The following is a 25,295-nucleotide window of genomic DNA, read 5'->3' as shown; positions in this document are numbered from 1 at the left end:
ATAAAAGAGAAGGAGTCGGAGATAAGAAATTTCAACTGGCTTTACTGGGTTGATGTCATGATCAGGCCAGGAAAGAGAATGTGGGAGATCATACCTGTGAAGGGAAATTAGGAATTTTAGGTCCCAGGATGATCTGGGTGGATTTGGGCAACTGGGGTTGAGAATGTGAGTCTGGAGCTTGGGAGGGAAGCCAGGCCTCGTGGTGCGGATGCGGGCGCTGTCCGTATGGAGCTGGTTGGGAGGCAGTGGGGGCCAGGGAGAGCGAGCGGTACAGAAGAAAGTCGGAGAACGGATCTTGGAGGGATGCTCTGGAGAGGACAAGCAGAGATGGAGGAGGGGTGTCAGGAAGGAAAAGGGGAAAATGCCAGAGAAGCAGGAGGATAGACAGAAGAACACAGCTCCTGACAGCCCAGATTGGAGAGTCACGCCAAGGAAGGCCTAATTGAGGATAATGGCAGAGCATCTTTGCCTTTTACAACAACAACAACAACAACAAAAATCACTTCTCCTCTGAAAAGACTGATTTTTTTTTTTTAAATCTACAGTTTGGTCTACAAAATGGTCCCTCTTTTAACATAACCTATGAAAAAATATTTAGAGTTGCTCTGAATTGCCCCAGCTTTGTAGTTTCGCGACCAACCTCCAGAAATGGGCAGAGTTTGCTAAGCATCTTTTCAGTGGTTCCATGGAAGTGCTTCAATCTCCACGAAACGTTTTACTTGAATTCCCTTTGATTCCCAAGTTCCGCATCCTTGTCTTCGTCGTAGTAGAGCTGGTCCTCGTACAGAGAGTCAACACCCAACATGCTGGCCCAGCTCTCCCTTTGAATATAGAAGTTAGAATGCTCTTTTTCTAACCACCACAGATTCTCTTCTGAGTCTTTACCCCAGTCTCTACCACCGAGGGGCTCCCCTGTTCCCAGTGAACTGGTTTCTTCTGGGAGCTCTTGTAATAATGGTCCCTGGCTCTTGACACCCTTTTCGGCATCATCCCCCCGTCCTCTTTCACACCAAAGAGCCAGTTCATCACTACAGGGTTGTAACAATTGTGTGTGGCTTATAACCCTTCTGGAATCACAGTCCTCACGGGGACATACAACCCCCCCATTTTCATCAGCGTCCATCGGGTGGGAATTCGGGTTGCCCCCGTCAGAATTTTGCTGTGAGGGGCTTAAGTTTTCACCCGCAGCGATCCGGAGAGGAATACCACGTGGGGCTGGGTCTGCCTCCTGCATGCGGGGTTCGTATTTATAAACGCCCGAGTCTCTTCCCCGACAGTCGCTCTGGTCGGGATCTGGGGGGACTTCGGCAGTCGGCGGTGGTGTTTGCGGTACAGCATCCACAGCTAAAAATTCTAGTTCTCTGAGTGAGTAACGCCACTCCACTGCCTCGGAGAGGCGAGCTGCGGCGTAATCACTAATGCCCCTGCCTGGGGCCTGCTCACCGGAGGGCCCAGGACTGCCCGGGGACCCGGGCCGGGTCAGTGGGTCCTCCGACGGCTGGGTGCCAGAGTCTGGACCCAAAATGAGAGGTTTTTCAAAAGGCTCCTCTGGAGTCTTAAACCTGTCCAGAGTCTCCCAGCGGGGGGTGTTATCCTCGGCATCCTCAGCATCATCTAATGACACAACCCTGTCCTTCCTCATCCCTGAGTCCTCGTCCTCCGGGGACTCGCGGGCCCCACGGGTGTGGTCGCCAGGCGCCTCTTCTTCGGCATTTCCCGCATCGTCTGAACTCAGCGAACTCAGGGTGAACAAAGACCCTTCCTCAGAGTCTGAGTCGCTGTCCAGCGCGGAGGGGACATGCTCCTGCCCCGGTTCCACGCGCAGGTGGCGGCCTGCATCCCGGAGAAGGTCCGCTGGGGCCGGGCCGGGCGCTCCTGGGTCGCCGGGCGTCGCGGCTCCCATGCAGGTGGACAGTCCTTCCGGGGCGCTGGCCCCCCAGGGCCTCGGCTGCTGTGAGTTCCCCAAGTTCAGGTAAGCGCCCACGTGCATTGCCTCAGGATGCTCGGAAGGTGAGGGCCCGTCCGGCGTGGCCCGCGCTGCTCTGGGCCACACTGGCGTTTCGGAGACGGAGGCCGCCGCTCGGCCGTCTAAGTCTGGCCCGGGGCCCGCTGTGCACCTGCCAGGCGCGGCGGGGTGTGCCCCGGGAGACCCTTCCAGGGCCAGACGTGCGTAGCTGCCTTGTGCAAGAACATGGGTGCTGGGGAGGCCGTCCCGCCCCGCCCCGGCTGGTCCCTCTTGGGCAGCGCTCGGCGACCCCGGGAGGGCGGCGGGGGCCGTGCCGTCCCTGGACATCGGGTCGTCCCTCCCAGCCCCGGGCCCTCCGTGCTCCCCGCCGCCCTCCATGGCAGTCCAGGCCGGAGGGGCAGGCTCGGGGCCGGGGCGCCCGGGGCTCCCCGCAGCGCCGCCCCAGGCCTGGTTGGAGTCTGCACGGTCCATGCCCGGCCTTTGGCGGCCGCACCTCTGGAACCACAGTCTGTCCACGAAAGGCCTGGCAAGAGCCCCCAGGCAGAAAGCCACGAGGAACGTGATGAACACGGCCAGGCAGACGGCCAGGGCGAGGTCCTGGGCAGCGTCCCTTGCTCTGCTGGCCGGCAGCGCATCCCTGGGGCTCCCGGCCCCCCTGCGCAGGCGGCTGGGCCTCCGGGTGGCCTGGGCGCCCGCAGGGTGTCCCCTCCGCGGGGTGTCGGCGTGCTCCTGCGGGCCTGCCCACGGCGCCTCGGGGGCACTGTCGGGGAGGTGAGTCTCCCTGGACATCCGGCTTCGGGGGGTCCACCCGTAGGCCTCCTCGCTCCCTGGAAGTGGGGCGGGGGAAATACACAGTGAGTAGACATTGGAGTAAGCCTCCAAGGGTTTTAAAAGCTTCTGTGAGGCCCCTCAGTCCTTCCCTAGCTGTGTCTAAGGTGTCAGGCCGGGACGACAGGCTTCACCGGTTGATCAGTTGGTTGGGCAAGGCCAACACTACGTCTGTGGCCCTGCGCACTGTGGCACCGGTGGTTGGGCCCAGGGCGGCTACTCAAGAGGCCCGGGACGCTGTACATTTCTTAGGATTCCTGCCTGCCTGTTGCCCATGGGGGGACAGAAGCCAGGCCGGGGGGACCACGACATCGCTTTTCCTTCCACGTCTCCTCCACCTCCTACATTCCATCAGCCACCTGCAAAGCCTGCCCTGGCTTTACCTACGTGCATATCATTGTGTCACCCCCCACCCCCCACCCCTGCCTGTGGTAAACAGAAACATTCAAGTTTCTCTTGCCGGTTTCTGACATTCTGCTTCCATACCCAGGAGGCTAGTTATGGCTTTTATAGAGGAATGAAATGGGATGGCTGACGTTAAGACTTCTCTGTGATCTTCATGGATTTCTTTAAAACCGGGTAAGCATCATGATGTTTCTACGTCAGTGGCGGTCATGGGCAGAACAGAGTCCAGGACTCATTACAGAAAACCCTACCCCCCGCCCCCTGACACCCAGTTAGGAGTTTGAGATTTAGCCAAGATAGTTAATGGCCAAAAAAGTCTTCCAGAATGTTCAACTCTAGTAACATAGTCTAGCATTTTGGGAGAAGATCAGGGAACAAATCAATGTATACTTTTGAAATATGCGTGTGGTGTGTGTATGTACATACACACACACATATATAGGATTATACTTTCAGAGGGTTAGCAAGCACTTTATTTAAATTCTAGCGTAGTTAAAATATAGTGTTATTTTCAGGGGCAAATACTTTAAATTAATCATGTTTTGCATTTCAGAAGTTCTTTCTTTGACCAGCTATTTGTTAAGCATCGGAATAAAAATGTGACCTTTTGGGGCTTTGTCTTCCTGTGAAACTTCTGTCTTCGACCAAATCAAATTGTTTCCTGAGCTATTTGAGCTAGGTTTCTTTGACCGTGTGAAGAAAATCATTCGCGAACTGAGGGAAGCAGTTAGGTGCCAGTGATTACTCCGTGACACAGCCCGTGGCTGACTTGATGCCATAATCAACACCCTCGCTTTCAGGGGGACTGTCACGGTTTCAAATGAGACTAAATTTTTCATGTGCTTTTTCAGTTCAGCTGGAACCGTTTCAGAGAGAAGAGGCACCACTGACTTACCCACAGACTTGCTGCAGATTACATTCCATGTTTTCCTCCAGGATTCAGAAATGACATTCTGAAAGGCTGCCACGCTATAGTCACACTGCCATGGGTTATCAGCCAAGTCCACCTCCAGATGGGGAAGTTCGAGAGCAATGATCATCATTGGTAGGATGGTGGTCAGAACATTGTCGCTGAGGTCTACAACCTGTTTGAGAAGAGACAAATTGAGGACAGCCTGTGAATAAAGACATTTAGGGACAAAATAAATAATAGTTACAGATATTGTTTACATTGCTGTGGAGGCAACAGGAATTTAGCACGGATTTGAGAAGTTAGAGAATCTGTGAGCCTCAGCAAACGGTTCACTTTTTAAGAGCCTACTTCCTAGGGTTGTTGTAAGGATTAAATGTATGTGAAAGCTTTAAGTATGGTGCCTATATTAGATGCCCAGCCATTTCCCCTTCCTTTTTTCCTATGAGTTGTAATTTTTACTTTTATTTTTTTATTTTTTAAAAAATATTTTGTTTATTTATTCATTCATGGGAGACACAGAGAGAGAGAGGCAGAGACACAGGCAGAGGGAGAAACAGGCTCCATGCAGGGAGCCCAACCTGGGACTCGATCCTGGGACTGGGGGATCATGCCCTGAGCCAAAGGCAGGTGCTCAACCGCTGAGCCACCCCAGGCATCCCTAATTTTTACTTTTAAATAAAACCTAGACTCCCTGTTGTTATCAAGGTCTAGAATTAGATACCAGGTCTAGAATTTCTGAAGCGCTGTGATCTGGAAAGCAACCAAAGATACCAGACGATGAGAACATAGAACACGTAAGAATTGTGGTTGACCAGAAGTAGCAAAGACAGAGATCTTTTGCATCAGCAATGATCTCAAGGGTCCCCCTGAGATATCAGTATCCGTGGCTACCTAGTAATCACAAGATGACTAATTTTTCTAGCCTAATCAGAAATGAACGGGAACCTGGGGAACAAAAAGGACTTCAGTGGCTCTAGAAACACAGAGCAGGATCTGTTGAATATGATAGTGGCATGATACAGCAGGGAAAGCAGTTGGGTGTAGCTCTAGCTATTGTTCGCAGAGTGCTACTGTGTACCAGGCATTCTCCTGGGTGTTTCACATATATTGTCTCCAATCTTCCCAAAAGCTTCCTCTCCCTCCCCACCCCCCAACCTTTCACAGAGTAGTAAACTGGGCTAGGTCACACAGTGCATACCACACAGCCCCTGTAGAACCAGGGCCTGGTACACAGTGAATGCTCAGTAAATAATGGAGAAGGGAATGAATGAATGAATGAATGAATGAATGAATGAATGAATGAAATGGCAGAGTTGAAATGTGATCTAGCTCCACAGCTGTGTATCTTCCACTCTGGAACATGCCCTCTTGGAGCCTGGGCTCACTGCACGGGAATGACAAGCTGGGTGGAGGAGGCCTGGGGCAGGAGGCAGCAGGGTGGGGTCAAGGGGCTTAGGGGCAGGGAAGGGGCAGGTGGTAATCAGAAGAAGAGAAAATCATAAAAGAGAAAATGCAAACCTTGCTGGAAGGAAAAAAAAAAAAGTGGGCCATGGATGACAGCCAGAGAGGCTGAATGTTATCCAGGTCAATTGTTTTTTAAACATCAGCGGGGAAAACAGCACTGGCATCTTGGGTTATATAACTTCCTAAGAAGAGAGGATTCAAACAATCAAACAGCACCACGACCAAGACCACAAAGTATAAAATCAGAATTCTCCCTGAACTTAGGTAGTGAGGATGACCTTTCCAGCACTGAGCAATCAAGTAGTCTTGACGCCCAAAGGGAGGTTGCCTGAAATAGGAAGGAGGAGACTTGGGGGGTGGGGGGGTGGTAAGGGGAGCAAAAGCCCCTTCACTTGGCCAGGCCTTGCCTGGGATCAGTAGCTTTCCTTATGTACCCCTCCTCAGCAACACAGTGAAATACTCCAATGTGTTTCAGGTAGTTATTTGCCTTTTAGGGCATATCTGCATTTTCTTCATCCCAGCATCTTATTATATTACAAATCATGGAACTGAAAAACAAAACTGGAGCAGGAACAGAAAGCTAATAGAATGATTTAGGAGGAATAATTTCTGGGGAAAGATGAAAGGAGAACAGTCTCATTTGCCTAAAGAAAAAGCCATCCACCATCATCCGAGGGTGTGTACATTATAGAAAAGATTGGGAGAGGCATCTAATGTTGCTACACAAATCACTGCCTCTAAGAAGAATGGGAACGATTAAGAAAAGGAATGCTAATTTGAAATGTCGGTGGAACTTATTTCATTTGATCTAAACACAATGATGAATTTATGCTTCGAAAAATCTATCCGGCTTTTGAAAAGATTCCCACATGGGGAGACACATAGCATAGTGCAAGTACTAAATTCATCTCCTGAAAGTGGAAAAAAAAAACCCCAACATCTATTTTGATATTCAGCTTTCTGATACCAAATATGTTCACCAAGTTCCAAAACCAGTTTTTAGAGTTATTGCCAAACATGGAGAAGGGATCATGGAGAAGGAGGAATTGCGTGATTCTGGGCAGTTCAGATGAAGTGAGAATTACAGATGATTTAAAATAGTCTTGGGGCTGGTTTTTAGTTTGCCGGTAGCAGTCTTACCTGTGAGCTACAGAACACTTATGAAGCACAGTAAGAATGCATAGGAAGTAACAACAGACACAGGGCAATCACTCCCACAAATACACTTATAATCAGTGTATAGTATACTAGGGGAGGTTCCCAGGCAATCCAGCAGCCTACTTGTGGGGACCTGGGGAGCACTGCCAAGTTGAGTGGACTTTCTCATCTGCTCTGATAATTACCGTGGCAAAGATGGTCCCCAGTGGTCCTGCCACCTGGTCTTGATGCCCTTGAGGACCCTCCTCCCTTAGAGTATAGGCAGGGGCTATGACTTGGTTCTAAGCAATCGAGTATGGCAAAAGCAATGTGATGTCACTCCCGTGATTACATCATTTAGATTGTAATGTTTTTCTTGTTAGCAGGCTCTCTACTCGGGCTCTAAAGTGAGCTGCCCTATGGAGAGGCCCACGTGACACGAACTGAAGGCAGACTAAGGCTGACAGCCAGTGAGGAACCGAGCCTCACTTCCATAGCCCACAAGGAAATGAGTCTTGCTGACAACCGCGTGAGCTTGGCAGTGGGTCCATCTCCAGCTGGGCCTTCAGGTGAGTCTCCAACCCTGGCCAACATCTTGACTTCAGCCTCTTGAGATACCCTTAGCAAAGGACCCAGGCCCTTGCCTGGCTTCCTGACTCCCCAGATCATGAGATAATATGTATGTGGCTTTAGGCTGCTAAATTAGTAGTCATTTGTAATGTACCTATTCAGGATCATCATCCATTTTTGTTCAGTGAGTATTTTTAAATGTGTTATGAATTAGACATAAGCTAAGCACTAAAACAAGATAGATCATGATGTATGTCCTTAAAGAGATTATGGGGATATAGGCATTAACAATGAACCGTACCTATAATTAAATAAATTGAGTTGTGAGAACTGCAATGAGGAAAAAGCATAGCACATTATAAGTGTATATAAAAGGGCAGCTAATTCAATGTGGAGGCCCCAGGAAGGCTTCCTTGAAGAAGTGATATTGAAAGGATTCATAAGAGTTAGCTCTCCCAGGGAGAGGATCCGCTTGTGCTCCTTCAGCCTTGGTGTGAAGATAGAAGCAGGAGTGCAGTGAGCAAGGGAGAGTGGTTTGCAGAGAGGTTGGGGAGACAGGCAGGGGCCAGGTCCTTGTTGTGAAAGCTTAGAAGGATTTTTTTTTTTTTTTTTTTTTGCTCAGAAGGATTTTTAACAAGAAGTGGAATGACCAGATTTGTATGTTCAAGAGTAGGGTGCTGTGGCCACTTGAGAATTTCTATACACAGTCTGTATTGATAAAGAGCTTGCTATATTCCAAGTACTATTCGAAGCACTATGCACTAAAGTGCTGCGAATGCATTAAAACATTTAATTTATGAGAAAGGTTTTTTCAGACGAGAAAACAGAGGCACAGAGAGATTGGGTGACTTGCCCAAGATTGTGTGCCTGCAAAGGGGCAGAGCCTAGATCTCAAGCCAGGCAGCTGAGCCCAGAGTCCACCCACCTTACCACTGCTTCACTCTCCTCCTTTCAATAGCGGAGGTACTGCCGGGGGGTGGGGGGTGGCGCTGGCTGAAAGGTGGCAGTTGGAAATTTATCTTGCACCTGTAGTTGAATAACACTTTTTATAAAACTGGGAAACAGCCACTGTCTATGTCGATGCTGCCCAATATGACGGCCCTTAGCCACACGTGACTTTCGAGCATTGAAACAAGACTAGTCATGTTGGGACAAGAGTGTGTATAATATACACCAGGGTTTGAAGTCTTAAGCGTGAAAAATGATGTAAAATATCTCATAAATAATTTTTATATTGGTTACATGGGTAAAAGATAATTGGATATTGTGGGTTACAAAATATATTACTAAATGAAATGCACCTGCTTATTTTTTCCTTTCTGAATCCAGTTACTAGAACATCTAAAATTGCATGTGCGGCTCACAATTTGTTTGTATTGAATGATGCTGGTCTATATACAGAGTGAGGGTGTGTGATGGAGGATATGGGGGACTGAATCTTTCCCTAGGACATCGATAGATGTCACACTGGAGGCCTTTCTAAAGGAACACTGTGGGGAGATCGAAGAGTGGGGAGGTTGGAGGAAGGAGCCGAGGCTGCCCAGCCTGGAGCAGGGCTTCAGGGGATCCTCCCCTTCACAGCTGTCAGTGCTTCAGTGAGATAAACCTGAAGGTGCCTGAGAGCGGCACTGCAGCTCCAAAATGTGACACGGAGCCCCCAGGATGAGTCTGACATTTGTTTAGAACAGTAGGTGGCATGTGGTAAGTACTCTACAGATATGAGCTGTTATTATCATCATTTTTATTATTTAGTGCCCCATTTGGGTTTGAAAGCAACAGTGTCACAGGCCTTCAGAGCCCTGCATCGCCCGGTTCTGGGTTCTGGACAGCTCAGCATTGCCCCGGGGGCAGGGGGAACCTCCGCAGTGCTCCAGGCTGCACAAGACCCCAGGGACCTTTGACCCACCCTGCAGCTCAGGGAGGGAGCCTCGACTTATAACTCAGATTGAATTTCTTGCCAACTGGTAAGTGGAAGCTTGGAGTTGGGTTTAATTTGATTTAGAAAAATGTGCCAGTTTTTGCTGCTGAGTGTTATGCTCGAGTAAAACTCACATCCATTACTGAGGCATTTGATTTTTGAGGCAAGAGAGAGACTTCAGCAATTTCAGCAGAGTCTTAAAACAGACTCTAAAATCTCTAGATTTTGACTAATAGCCAGTACTCCTAGGCGAGGAGCTCTTCAATAGAAATATTCTTCTAATGTAATTGCCCAGATGTCTGCCTATTGGAAAAGCTCTAAAAGTCATTTTATAACCTGTAACTTCTTGAGGTCCTTGAAGGCTTCTGGATGAATCCTGACTATCTTGTTGCTCTTTAAGTAGAGGTTCTCCAGCCGCAGGCAGTTCTGAAAGTCAGACAAACCGATCTGCGATATCCTGTTGAACGACAGATCCAGACTCTGTAATGACTTCAGTTTCCATAATCCTATTAAAATGAAAAAACACATTAAAATATAAATGGGTGATATGTACTGTACCATTGTTTATAAGGGTGAAGCAATGGAGACACCCTGCGTGGCCGTCCAAGGAGGACTGGTTCAATGGGGTAGGGTAGGTGATCCTGCGCTGCATCCCCCAGGCTTAGAGAGCCAGGGGAGATGTACAAGAACCACGGCCCGCCTGGGAGGGACAGTGTTCAGTTGCAGAACAGCCTAGAGTATGATTCCAATGTTCTTGGGGGAGAAAGAGCCACATGCAAACAGATACAGACATTCTGAGCGAGGGGAGGGAAGGATATGAACTAAACCATCAGTGGTAGTAACACTTGAGAGTTAACTGTGGATGCTGTAACATTTCTAGGCCTTGCTATTTTCCAGACATAATAAGTTGTAGCTAGGTTTTGTTTCCGGACAAGACAATCTAATGTGGTTTTGGTCTCTGTCTCTGTATTTCACTTGATTCCAGAGAGTAAACCAGGAGGCCCATTTGGCACAGAACATAAAGGCTGAGAAGGAGGTGCCAGTCAGAGCAGACTTCCAAATCTGATTTCCCATATGAGTCTCACAAGGATGCCCTGCATTTTCACATTTTCCTTCTGCTCTGTTCTCACATGTAGTTTGTGTCTTTTTTCTTTTTTTTTAAAGGATTTTATTTATTTATTTGAAAGAGAGAGAAATCACGAGTGAGGGGGGAGGGACAGAGGGAGAGGAAGAAGCGGACTCCTCACTGAGCAGGGAGTCCCTGGCAGGCTGGACCCCAGGACCCCCAGGTCATAACCTGAGCCCAGGACAGGCGCTGAACTGAGCCACCCAGGCGCCCCTCGCATGTAGTTTGTGTCTTTAACCAACTGCTACTTAACAGATCAGGTTGGTTCAATTCCAGAAGGGTTTATTCCTTGTCTACGGTCTGCAAGGCACTCATTATCAGACTGATTATGCAGAGATGATGACTTAATGTAAAAAGCCATACATTGATGTTATCATAGGTTCACATCAGCTGTAAGAGACCATTGACAACTCAATCACAACATAATGAGCTAGGCACTTAGTGCTGAGGACAAATAGAGCATAGCATCCTTGTGTCTGAGTGATAAGACATACACACAAGAAAAAGCTCCCGGTCATACAAGCAGTTACACCCCCACCCTCCTCCTGTAAAATGAACTGTTGTTTGCCTCTCTGCCTCTTCCATCAGATACTTTAGTACCTTCTGGAGGCAGAACTCACAGCGTTGTTAACTCTTGCAGTGCCTGGAATATAGTATGTATTCAATAAACTGGAGGTCACAGTGTGTGACCCGCAGAGAGATTTAAAAATTACTGAGCTAACATTAAAGACTCAATGCAAAAATTTGCATTTCTAGCATCTCTTTGAAAAATTAGAAGTCCCAATGGGCACAAGTCAATGTTGGGCTAGAGCCGAATGAGGGCTGCCTGCTTTAGATGGGGCAGGTACTTACAGAAGAAGATTTCTTTGTACTCATGCCTCTATCAAAAGCAGGAAAACAAAGGATAGGCCAAGAAGCAGCACGTTTAAGAAAAATGGGAGGGAACCGAGGCTGAAATTTAGCTGCCATAGGCTAGCAAGAAATACTTCCATATTGGTTTGTAAATAACCATGGCCGGGCCTTTGTGTGCAGCCCCACTGCCCTAGGCACACAACTGAAAGCCCAGGCTACAGGCCTGTTGTAAAGTAGTTTGAATATAACCCCTAGAGAAAATATGTTTCTTTGTGAAGAATAGTCCTACACCTTTTAATATGTCAACATATGGGTCTGTGAGAAAAAAGTGCAGCATAAGACACCAGTATGAAAGAAGCTATGGTTTCCTCAACATTGTCTCTAGGTGGGTGTGAGCTCATAGTTCTGTAGTATCTCACTGCTTAAAATGGACCCTAGGAGCTCAGTGGAGGGAAGAAATCATTTTAAAACTCCTATTTAATGATATACTCTCTTTATGCTCTAAGCACTTCACAAACATCTCCTTTTATTTTTTTTTATTTTTAAATATTTTATTTATTTATTTGAGAGAGAGAGAGAGAGAGAGAGAGAGAGCACACCAGCAGGGGAGCAGCAGAGGGAGGAGAAGCAGGCTCCCTGCCAAGCAGGGAGCCCAACGTGGGGCCTGATTCCAGGGTCCTGGGATCAGGCACTGAGCCCAAGGCAGATGCTTAACTGACTGAGCCACCCAGGTGCCCCCAACATTTCCTTTTAATCCTCATAGAGCCCTGAGGGTTTTATCATCTTGTAAATGGCAAAAACCTAGGTGCAGTGAAGTTAAGAAGTTGCCCCACGTCATGGTAGGTGGAGCTATGGAGCTGGGATTGAAATTCATACTGGCACAAAAACAGACACATAGATCAATGGAACAGATAGAGAATCTAGAAGTGGACCCTCAACTTTATGGTCAACTAATATTTGACAAAGGAGGAAAGACTATCCACTGGAAGAAAGACAGTCTCTTCAATAAATGGTGCTGGGAAAATTGGACATCCACATGCAGAAGAATGAAACTAGACCACTCTCTTGCACCACACACAGAGATAAACTCAAAATGGATTAAAGATCTTAATGTGAGACAAGATTCCATCAAAATCCTAGAGGAGAACACAGGCAACACACTTTTTGAACTCGGCCACAGTAACTTCTTGCAAGATTCATCCATGAAGGCAAGAGAAACAAAAGCAAAAATGAACGATTCGGACTTCATCAGGATAAAAAGCTTTTCCAAAGCAAAAGATATCGTCAAAAAAACTCAAAGACAACCTACAGAATGGGAGATTTGCAAATGACGTATCAGATAAAGCGCTAGTTTCCAAGATCTATAAAGAACTTATTAAACTCAATAGCAAAGAAACAATCCAATCACAAAATGGGCAAAAGACATGAACAGAAATCTCACAGAGGAAGACATAGACATGGCCAACAAGCACATGAGGAAATGCTCCGCATCACTGGCCATCAGGGAAATACAAATCAAAACCACAATGAGATACCACCTCACACCAGTGAGAATGGGGATAATTAACAAGGCAGGAAACCACAAATGTTGGAGAGGATGCGGAGAAAAGGGAACCCTCTTACACTGTTGGTGGGAATGTGAACTGGTGCAGCCACTCTGGAAAACTGTGTGGAGGCTCCTCAAAGAGTTAAAAATAGACCTGCCCTACGACCCAGCAATTGCACTGCAGGGGATTTACCCCAAAGATTCAGATGCAGTGAAACACCGGGACACCTGCACCCCGATGTTTATAGCAGCGATGTCCACAATAGCCAACCTGTGGAAGGAGCCTCGGTGTCCATCGAAAGATGATGGATAAAGAAGATGTGGTCTATGTATACAATGGAATATTACTCAGTCATTAGAAATGACAAATACCCACCATTTGCTTCTATGTGGATGGAACTGGAGGGTATTATGTTGAGTGAAATAAGTCAATTGGAAAAGGACAAACATTATATTGTCTCATTCATTTGGGGAATATAAATAATAGTGAAAGGGAATAAAGGGGAAAGGAGAAAAAATAAGTGGGAAATACCAGAAAGGGAGACAGAACTTGGAAGATTCCTAACTCTGGGAAACGAACTAGGGGTGGTGGAAGGGGAGGTGGGCGGGGGGGTGGGGGGTGACTGGGTGACAGGCGCTGAGGTGGACACTTGATGGGATGAGCACTGGGTGTTATTCTATATGTTGGCAAATTGAACACCAATAAAAAATAAATTTAAATAAAAAAAAAGAAATTCAGATTTCTTAAGCATTACTGTTTAACCATGAACATTTCATACCAAAAAAAAAAAAAAAGGCATGGACAGGCCCATGTTTAAAGCAAAAATTTTAACATGTATTGTGGGACTTATATGTAGGGGTAAAATGTATGACAATACTAGCACAAACAATAGAAGAAAGGTCGAAGAGTATTGTCAAAATTTCTTGTGATGTTAGGATGTATATTGGAAACCCTAAAGCAATCACTAAAATGCAATAGCAAAGAAGTATGGCTAGTAAGCCTACAAAGGAGATTGGATTACTTTAAAAAATATGCAATGAATGCAAGAAAGGCAGAAAAAAGATAAAAGGAACAAAGAAGAGAAGGAACACATAGAAAAAAAATCAAGATGATAGATATGAATAATAGTCTAAAAACACCAAATAAATGGCAAAGATTCCAAGTTTGGATAAAAATTCAAGAGTCAGCTATATAATTCCTACAAGAAATCCACTTTAAATATAGAAACATGGATAGGATACATGTAAAAGGATGGGAAAAAATAGTCTTTTCTACAAATGGTGCTGGAATAATTGCATATCTTTAAAACTTCTATATGTTATTCATACCGTGTACAAAAAATTAACTCGAACTATTTTAAAACATCATAAACCTAAATTTAAACCTAAATGTAAAGACATCATAAACCTAATATATAAAATCTAAAAAAGTAAAGTTATAAAACTTCTAGAAGAAAACATAGGAGAGAATCTTTGTGACTTTGGATTAGGCAAAGATTTCTTAGATATGACACCAAAACGCAAATTATACATTAACAAAGTGATGAAATTTACTTCACAAAAATTTAAAATTCTGCTCTTTGAAACATTGTTAAAACAATAATTACTCAAGCCATAGTCTGGGAGAAAATACTTGCAAATCACGTATCTTGAAAAGTCTTGTATCCAGAATATATAAAGAACACTCAAAACTCAATAATTTTTTAATAAATTTTTTCTCTTCTTTCATAGATTTTTTTTTTTAAATTTTTATTTATTCATGATAGTCCCACAGAGAGAGAGAGAGAGGCAGAGACACAGGCAGAGGGAGAAGCAGGCTCCATGCACCGGGAGCCCAACGCGGGACTCGATCCCGGGTCTCCAGGATCGCGCCCTGGGCCAAAGGCAGGCGCCAAACCGCTGCGCCACCCAGGGATCCCTCATAGATTTTTTAAAAATATATTTTATTTATTTCTTTGACAGAGAACACAAGTGGGGGAGTGATAGAAAGAGAGGGAGAAACAAGCTCCCCTCTGAGAAAGGAGCCCGATGCAGGGCTTGATCTCAGGACCGAGATCATGACCTTTAAGCTGAAGGCAGATGCTTATTCCACTGGGCCACCCAGGTGCCCCAAAACTCAATAATTTTTAAAAAAGTAGAAATTGGCCAAAGATTTATATGCATCATCGGAGATACACAGATGGCAAATAAGCACACAGAAAGATATTCAATATCATTAGTCATTTGGGAAATCCAAATTAAAACCACAATGATATACCACTATTCATCTATTAATATGGCTAAAATTAAAAAGATTGCCCATATCTGGTAAGGATATAGGACAACTGAAATTCTTACACAGTGCTGGTGGGAATTTAAAATGGTATGACCATTGCACACAGGACTGGCAATTTCTTCAAAAGTTAGACATCTACTTGACATACAGTTCAGCCATTCTACACCTAGGTTATTCATCCAAGAGAAACGAAAGCATGTATTACTACAAAGACTGTTTTATTATTTTTTTTTAATGTTGATAGGAACAGTATCAACATGACCCCTCTTTTATCTCAGATAGTGGCAACTTGTGTCATCTTATTTTTTTTTCTTTTTGGCTAAAGGGTTATTAGCTTTATTTTTTTCAAAGAAACATTATGGTTTTGATTTTATCTATTGTTTTTCCTGTTTTAAATTCCACTGATTTCTGCTGCGATTTTTCTTTTCTTTTTTCTTTCTTTTTAGATTTTATTTATTTAGTCGTTAGAGACACACAGAGAGGCAGAGACATAGGCAGGGGGAGAAGCAGGCTCCCTGCAGGGAGCCCCATGCAGGACTCCATCGCAGGATCCCAGGATCCTGCACTGAGCTGAAGGCAGATGCTCAACCACTAAGTCACCAGGTGCCCCTCTGCTGGGATTTCTATGATTTCTTTTTTTTCTGTTTGCTTTAAACTTACATTGCTCTTACTTCTTTAATTTTCCAAGGAGGAAACTTATGTTATTGATTTTAGACTTTTCTTCCAGTGGATGCTTTTAATGCTATACATTTCCCTCTAACCACTGCTTTTGCCACATCCCGCAAATTTTGACAAATTGAATTTTCATTTTCACTTAGCTTAAAATATTTTCAAATCCCTCTTGAGACTTCTTCTGTGACACGTGTTACCTAGAAATGTGTTATTTAATTCCCAGAGTTTTGGGGGGCTTGCAGCTTTCTGTTGCTAATTTCCAAGCTTAATTCCACTGTAATCTGAGAACATACTTTGCATGATTTGTTATTCAAATTTGTTAAGATGTGTTTTATGGTCCAGAACGAGGTCTGTCCTGGTAAATGTTTCATGTAAGCTTGAAATAATGTGTATTCTACTGTTGTTGGAGGGAGTATTCTATACATGCCAATTTGATCAAGTTGAGAGTGATATTCACGTCAACTACATCCTTATTGATCACCTGCCTGCTTAATCTGTTAGTTGACTGGGGAGTGCTGGGAGTCTCCAACTACAGTGGATTTTTCTAATTCTCTTTTCAGTTGTCAGTTTTTCCTCATATATTTTGACACTCTGTTGTTAGGTGCATTTATGTTTAAAATTATTAGGTCGTCTTCAAGAATTGGCCCCTTTATTCTCTTTATAAGTGCTTTATTTAACCTTGATAGTTTCCTGGTTCTAAAGGAAACTTTGTCTGAAATTAATATAGCCACTCCACTCTTCTTTTGATTAGGGTTTACGTAATGCTTTATCTTTCTCCATCCCTTTAGCTAGCAGCTTTATTTATTATAGTAAAAAGAGACAGCCTAAGTGTCCACTAACTGGTAAATCATATCTATACAATGGAATTCTGGCAATGAAAAGGAACGAACTTTTAATACAGACAACACCGTGGATGAATCTCAGAATAATTATGCTGAATGCAAAGATCTATACCAAAAATGAAAGTACATATCATAAGATTGCATGAATATAAAATTATGGAAAATACAAACAAATCTATAGCATCAGAAAGGAGATCAATATTAACTTGGATTGAGGGGAGAGGATGGGTGGGAAAGATAGATTACAAGGGGCATGAGGAAGCTTTTAGGGGTATGGATAGTTCATTATCTTATAGTGGTGATGGTCTCACAGGTCAGTGTGGTTCAGAGTCAAAGGGAGATCAAAGTGTGCTCGGATGACAGAGAAGCAGGGGCCTCTCAACAATGTACAGACTTATAGAAGCCTGAACAGTAGCAACAGGATTGTTGATGGGTACTCGGAACTTCATATGAACTCTGAACTTCTGCAGAAGGAGAACGGAAACCACCTACAGTTACCCGTTGTACCTCAAATCACAGAAGTGACCATGATAGCAAAGACTGGCATGGGGAACAGAATTGGAGACTCAGGGTGGTCAAAAGGCACTAGAGGGTAACTGACATTTTGAGCACCTGTTATGTACCGGATGAGAAATGTTTTATATGAGAAATGTTTTACGTGTATCAGCACTCTCTGTGTTAAAGTTTTTACAAACACTATCACTACCCCTCATATCCTTCCTGTAGGTGCCATCATTATCATCCGCAGTTAAAAATAAGAACCAGGCAGGTTTTGATAGGTTAAGTGTCTTGTTTAAGGTCAATTAACAGGTAAATAGAGTAATACAAGAAGTATAAGAGTATAGAAGAAGAGTATAAGAGTAAATAAGAAGGATCTCACTCATGGGGATTTAAGAGACAAAACAGAGGATGGTGGGGGAAGAGAGAAAAAAAAACAAGATGAAATCAGAGTGGGAGACAAACCACAAGAGACTCTTAATCATAGGAAACAAACTGAAGGTCATTGGAGGGGAGAGGAGTGAAGGGGCGGGGTAACTGAGTGAAGGGCATTAAGGAGGGCACGTGATGTGATGAGCCCTGGGTGTTATATAAGACTGAGGAATTACTGACCTCTACCTCTGAAACCAATAATACAGTAATGTTAATTAATTGAATTTAAATAAAATAAAAAAAACCCCCAAACAAAGAGTAAATAAGAAGGATGGGACCAGAACATCCTAAGCATCGGGGGTAGGGACTTTGAAGGCAGAGAGTTACAAGGATACCCCCTTGACTCCCTTCATAGTATCAAGCTAAGATCCCCAAGAGGAAGGTAAACCTGCAGATAGGAATTAAGTTCAGTTACACCTTCCACATGAAAATTTCCATCTACTTCCAATGTTAGAGAATTAAGGTTTAATTGTATGAAGGGAACTGGTGGGGTCCTAGAAATGATGTTTGTTTGGGGTCTCCCAGGATAGAGGTGGGAAGTTTGAGTAAACTTGTCCACGACACTTGGCTGTGTTTCTCAATGGGGAGAAATGTGTTCTTTTAGAGATTTTGCGTGGTGCATCAAGGATGAGGGGGAACCCAGCTGAACAAAAGAAGTTGGGAGGGGCATTCACGGCTGGGGCTTGGACATCAGAGGGTAGATGCCATGTTTCAAGGGAGGGGGGGTTGAACATTGGGAGGAAAATATGGAGGCACTTTTGTGGAGAAGGGATTATTTATTGAACTGCTTTCTTATGATCATAAGCCGTGGGGGACAAGAATCCGATTAGCCTTTGCCTTTAAGTGGCCATAGGCGTTTTATTGTTTCCAAGAAATTATCTCAATGCCTATTAGCAGAAAGGCCACAGAGGGTACACCCAGACATTAAACTGCCTTGGGAACATTCCTTTGGACTATGAACTTCTTAAATGTTTTCTTAAAAGTGATAACCTGGTGACATAAATAGTGATATTCAGGAGGTTATGGCTTCAAGTTCAAAGAGTATTAAGAATCAGAAGAGTCTGGAATGGTCCTAGACAAGATATTTGATTCATAAGGGTAGCCCTTAATGTGGTCAATCTTATATAGGTGAGCCAAAGACCTTACCCTCTTAGCTTACTGGCATACATTCATGTTGTTATTTTAGAACCTGACCTGGTTTTGAGAACACAGGTTATTGGTATTTTTATAATCTAATAGCAACCAGGAAGAGATATTTAATTCCCTGAAAAAAAAAAAGAATACAAAATATTTTTGTGTATATATATATATATATATATATATATATATATATATTTATATTTTTTTCTTCCCCTCCACCAGTTTCAGAAGTCAGGGATTACGTCCTCTCATCTGTAACACATTTATCTCTTGGGTTCCAGAATTTAGTGTGTTCAGTATCAGGCTGTCAAATAAATCTGGCCTGTCAACCTAGTTGGAATCCCAGTAAGATGTCGGGCCTTTACATTTCCGGGGGCTCTACGGGTACTCCAAAAATGTTGCTTGATGAAGGTGGGACAGTTTAACTGGAGATTGATCCCGTTGTTTTAAATGTTTTAAAACTGATTTTCTGTTATTAACGCTGCACTCCAGAAATATGTGAGGAAGGTGGAATCATCAGTAAGGTTAAATTCATAGCTGGCTAACTGGTAAATTGCATTGACTGGCACCTCCTCTGGGTATTTTCCCAACATGAAGCTTATTGGTGACATCGCAGCTGACTCTGATGATACGGGATCAGTTAACACTGAGTGAGTCACTGTGATCTGTCACTCTTACAGAGGTGGGCTTTCCGGGGTGAAAGCAACTTTCTGTTGCTTCTTTAAGCTGTCACCATTTTAAGACGGGGGCCGTGATTTACAAAAGTACACATGTGCTGCAAGGCCAGTTGCTTGACTGCCACTTTGTGAGAATCTCGAATATTATTTTAGAGGAGCACAAGCACTTATATAAACAGGTGGATACAAATGAGTCTCTGCTCAGGAATTATTGTGGGCTAGGAGTTCCATCCATTGCAGTAGTTATTTAACATTTTAAAAGATAACTTGAGATTTAGACAAAACCGAATTTATAATTTGTTTCTAAATAGACTGCTATTCTCAATTTGTGCCAAGAGAGTAAAAATAACTAATATTTGCAAAGTACTTTACAAGTATACAGAGTACTTTTCACATATTTTAATAGCTACCATCTATTATGCCAAGTGCTATGTTACATTAGGCTCTTGAAATACATTTTTCCTTTAATCCTCACAACAATTCTATGTGTAAATATTACATTATCAAGATGTTTCCCTTTTAAAATAGTTTTTTTAAGTAAACTGTACCCCCAATGTGGGGTTCAAATTCACAACCCCAAGATCAAGAGCAGCATACTGTACTGAGCCAGCCAGGGGCCCCCCAAAATTGCCTATAAACAGGCTTAGTTACAAAGGAATCCAAGAACAAAGGGAAGGTCAGAAACGGAATGGTACTCCAGGCAGCACTTCTTTACCAGCTCTTTCTCTCCAAAATGGGATTTCAAAGTCAAAGTGACTGAGCCACGGTCACAGAGTCACTGAATGGCAAGGGATGTTACAGAGGCTCAGCTGAAATATATGATGATTAGAGGAAAATAATTCAAATCACAAAATGCTATGGATAAAAGAACTCTGAATTATATCCAGTTAGATTCAGGGCTTACACTGGCCTTCCATCACCTGTTGGTTTCATTCATCTCTCTCTGGCTTCATTTGCTAGAGTTCTAGTAGAATTTCAGATATACAATTTGCTCATTTCACTTTTTCTTCTCTTTTCCAAGTTTAACATTTTTCCTGATATTTGGGGAGGCAGAAGTGCAACTTGGAAAAGGAAGGTGGGGTTGGATGTGCATTTTATAAGGGGTGCCTGGTCCTTAAATGGAATTGTATTCCCTCTGACTTCCAGCTAGTTCTGGGGAATTCATCTGCCTTAAGGAGATATGTTCAGTGGTAGGATATTTTGACCTATTAATCTTTTAACTCTATTTCTCTCTTTCCATTTCTTACCATGCAAGCAGAAAGTAGGCTCTGTGTTAATTACCCTAGGGAAGGCGCAGTGCAGGGCAGAAAACAGAGGAGACTACAAGTCTTTCTGGCTTTTGTTTTCCAAAGGCCTAAACCTTTAAAGGAAAGGAATTTCTAGATTTAGACAGAGGGTTTTGAAGAAACAAAAAATGGGAAGGATTTTCTCCAAACTGAAAAAACTGAAAGGAAATGTTCTCTGGCTGGCAGGTATAAGGGACGTACACACACACACACACACACACACACATACACACACAAGCACATGCACACACACTTTGATGCCTTCTCAGGGTATACGATTCTACAGCTGTGGCACAAATTTGGGGAAAGCAAAAGAAAGCCCATGAAAGACTGATGTTAAGTACAAGTATCTACACCCAATCCCCAACAGACCCTACTAGAATGGGGGCTCAGAAAATTATGTTGAGTTATAGACAATAGAAGGTTATAGCTCTAGTATATTTGAATTTATGGGTTGATATTCACATCTACCATACTAGTTAAAAAATGTTATATTGTAGGGATACGTGTAGCTATAATGATGATCATTAAAAAGTTAAAGCAAACAAAATGCAAAGTCCAAATGTTTGATTAACTCAATTATAACATATGTACATGCATACAAAAGCTATTCAACTATTTAAAATATTATTTATGAGATTGCTTAATTATATAAAGATGTCCAAAATATACTGATACGAAAATACAAATTATGAAATATTATGGAAAGTATGATCCAGTTTTGAAAGAAAAATATGTACAAAGGCATAAAGAATATATACAGTTGATCCCTGAACAACACAGGGTTTAGGGGTGCTGACCTCCCACAGTAAAAAATTTATATATAACTTCAGCTTCCCCAAAACTAAAAAGCCTACTGTTCGGCACCTGGGTGGCTCAGTGGTTGAGCTTCTGCCTTTGGCTCAGGCAAAGGGCCTGGATTCAAGTCCCACATCAGGTTCCCTGCAGGGAGCCTACTTCTTCCTATGTCTCTGCCTCTCTCTCTGTATCTCTCATGAATAAATAAATAAAATCATTAAAAAAAAGCCTACTGTTGACCAGAAGCCTTACCCATAACAAAGTCAATGAACAAATATGTTGTATATTATAAACATTATATACTATATTACTATAATAAACTAAGCTAGAGGAAAGATAATGTTATTAAGACAATCACAAGGAAAAGAAAATATATTTACAGTATTGTATTTATTAAAAAACAATCCGTGTACAAGTGGACCTGCACAAGGGTCAACTGTATTACATGAAGGACTTGTGTCTTCCTTTAAATTTTTCTTCAATTACCAATGATCTACAAAATAACAGGTTTCTAAAAATAAGAATACAATAAAATTATAAAATAAGATGCAATTATTTTATGCTTTACACTGAAATAATCCTGCACATTGCTTTTATGGACAAGCTTAGGAAGAGAAGGCTCCTCCCCTTCTCTCACCATTTTGTTGATATGGTGACTGGGATAGTCATTCCTTCACCTGGCAGGCTATTGTCAAAATGATGCTTAAAACAAGACCAAAAGCTGGAGAAAAAGCAAGACAATAAAAATATGAAAGAACTGAAAATAAGAAAAACTATGCATAATTTGGGATGAAGAAAAAAAAGACAGTATCTTTACATTTTCTTTTTTAGCAGAATGTCTTATATAAATACTTAGCATATAGTGAGTGACCAAGACTAAAAAGCCAAATGAAATTGTCTAGCACTCTTGAATATTAAAAAAGGCAAAAAAAAGGCAAAGGAGGCTATAGATTATGAATCTGATACATTTTCTTAATAAAATATTGGTTGTGTAGATTACTAGATACCAGAATAGATGGGAATTTACATATTGATTATATAACAATAACATATTTCTAGTCTACATTTGGAGGACAATTAGACAAATAGATGCAAAATGCATTTGAACAAAACAAAAATTATAAATATAGCAACTTAATTTGAATTGTGCTGCATATTGAAAGTACATGAACTAGTTATTTTTTAGTGCTTTTCTATTTTTAGTAACAAATATGATAATCAAAGTAGGTTATTTGAAATCATGCATTATTATTCAGCACTTAAATACTTGTCTCTTGACAAATTAAGTTATAGTAATGGGAGATTAATTGCACTATGAATTCCACATATTATAACTTGAAATTCCACTTAGAAACTCATTTATTTGTTCTGATAAAATTGCTTTCCTTTCAGCTATTTCCTCAACACTGAAAACAAACATGGAAACAAACATCTCATTCTTTGGTCTAGTCCATCTTTTAAAATTGGACTTACCCTCGGGGATGTCACTGAGGCTGTTTCTTTGAAGAATTAACAGCTTTAGACATGGAAGCCTATTTCTCAAGTGGCTTCTGTGGTGTTTCCCCCACGAGGACTTAGCACTGGGTAGATCCAACGAGATGGAGTGGAGGGAACTGTTGCTGAGGTTTAGTATTTCCAAAGCACGGAAGTGTGCAAGAGGACTTAAGGTGATGTTCGAAATGAGATTGTTACTGAGGTCCAGATGTTTTGTATTCCAGTCTTCTCTTCTCATAGGAGACTGTAAGAGAACCCTAAGGAAACTGGCACTTGAGTCCACTGTGGCCGCTGCCTGCGGTGTGTCCGCAGGTACATCATGCTTTCCGGTAAAAGAACAATTTGTCAGAAGATGCCCATTCCATCGGCACTCAGATTTGAATAAAATACTGTTTTCTCTGGGTGGGTTGGTCATTGTTCCACTAAAATAAAGACTTATTAGCATTGTTATGACTCTGAAGTGTAGGTTTTTCATAATGCCTAGAGAAAGGAAAATGAATTGATTTATTCAAAATAATGTAATAATTAACAACAAAGGCGCAGAAAATTCAATTTTCAATTTAAGATTTAGGAAAATTATCTTGCCTTGATTGCCAGCTTAAGTGCATGTTTGATTTCTTAGAAACTGGGGCATTAAATGTAGCTAAAAATTGGTAAAGCTACAGGGTGCCTGGGTAGCTCATAGCTCAATCTGTTAAGCTTCCGCCTCAGCTCAGGTCAGGATCCTGGGGTCCCACCAGGGTCAGGGTCCCTGCTTTAGTGGAGAGTCTGCTTTGCCCCCTCCCTCTGCCCCTATGCTACTACCTCGTGCTTGTGCTCTCTCAAAGTCTTTTAAAAAATGGTAAAGCTATAGTATACAATTACATTTATGTCATTAAAGAAAGAAATCCCCTGATTTTTCAGAAAATACATATTCACTTGGGCCTCACCTCGTGTCTGCTGTTCCAGGAATATTCACTGGGCAGTCTGCTTTGGAGAGAAACCTACCAAGATTAAAGACTTCTCTGTTTTCTTACTGGTCATTAGTACTGAGCAAAGTCTATTATGCTTATCTACAACCTGTAATCAGCTACGTGGTTTATTATGTGAGTGACAAGCCAGCCAGTTACACTAAACTGTGAACTGTATGGAGGGAAGGTTCAATTCACAAAGGAGACTCTTGATTTTTTATAAATAAATTTACATTTTTTGTGACTTAAAACTTTGAATTTAGTATATATACAACGTGGGTCATAAAAAGGATGTTCTGCATCAGAACCATAAAGATATGATACAGAAACATCAAGTATCTTTTTCATCAAAGATGGAGAAGCAATCGAAAATTTTAAAATAAGTATCTACAATGGCTGAATGTATACGCAAAAAATTTTAAAAGAAAATGGACAGTAAACTTGCCAAAAGACTGTAAGCTCCCAGAAGAGTCAGGTTTTCCAAATACACACTCACACACACACGTAAATTTTATATAGATACATAGGAAGTTCAACTCACAAGAGACTTAATTTTTTTAAATGACTAGAACTACATATATATGTATATATATATATATATATAATATGTATATAAAATTCTTCTCCCATGTTTAATATTTTCAATAGTCTGTAGTCTATCTTAGGGCTATGCTATTTGGATGAAAAAATGCATGGAAAGAATGAAATTTAACATGTAACTTTTAAACTTTGGTTTTATACAAGGTCAATTCTGCTACATTTTGAAGGGCACCTAAATCCAGGTACACATGGCCATGGACCGTAAAGGTGCCCTACAGTGTGGAGGAGTGATTTATTTTTATAGTGTGCCTCTTACACAATACCAGAACTTGAAATTAATTTGTACAGCCAGAAAGATATTTGTTTCTATATTCAAAACTGCAATCATTATAAATATAATTGTATACCAAGTTAATTTTAATATGAACCAAAAAATGTTGTCATCATTCACAGGCACATTAGTATGCAGTATTGAAGAGAAACATATGATTGAAAAATACTTATGGGGGCCGAAGTTAAAGATTTTCATTGACCTAGTTCTTTTTAAGTTGAAGAGATTTATACATTTAACTAACAGATTTGAGTTAAAAAAGTAGGTAAGATAATTTTAGGTCTTTTTTAAAGAAAAATTATGTATACTACATACAAACTTTTATGTACTAGGTAAAAAACCCCTGAGAACTCCAGAAAAACTTTCTAAGGAAATCAGGAAACATTGGGTAAAATGTCAGTCTTTATATGGACGCATATATTCAAGCCTAAGTATGAGGAAGCAGTTAGAGATATTGGGGGGGTGTGTGTGTGTGTGTGTCAGAGAGTGAGAGAGATAGGGAGAAGGCAGTAGAAAAAAACCCAGAAAAGCACAATAGAAACCAAGAGGCCATTCATTCTTCTATAAAAGAGAAGTTATAACAATTAGAAGAAAAAAGCAGAAGGGGGTTATGTTTGGCAAGATGCAGGAAGAAC

General features: G+C 42.3%; 1 protein-coding gene across 1 annotated transcript; it reads right to left on the bottom strand.

Moving 5' to 3' along the window:
* On the bottom strand, positions 1-23,407 carry LRRC66 (leucine rich repeat containing 66). Its single transcript, XM_055341202.1, has 4 exons — positions 22,819-23,407; positions 9,538-9,707; positions 4,095-4,284; positions 1-2,793 (listed from the first exon to the last, which is right to left on the bottom strand). Exons 1-4 carry the CDS (start codon positions 23,312-23,314, stop codon positions 716-718), a joined length of 2,934 nt encoding a protein of 977 aa, XP_055197177.1. The 5' UTR covers positions 23,315-23,407; the 3' UTR covers positions 1-715.
* Between the last annotated feature and the right edge of the window lie 1,888 nt (positions 23,408-25,295).

Source organism: Nyctereutes procyonoides, unplaced genomic scaffold (genome assembly GCF_905146905.1).
Source record: "Nyctereutes procyonoides isolate TBG_1078 unplaced genomic scaffold, NYPRO_anot_genome, whole genome shotgun sequence".
NCBI classification, from domain to species: domain Eukaryota; kingdom Metazoa; phylum Chordata; class Mammalia; order Carnivora; family Canidae; genus Nyctereutes; species Nyctereutes procyonoides.
Note: the sequence above shows the minus strand (reverse complement) of the source record. Positions and strands in the feature narration are given on the sequence as shown.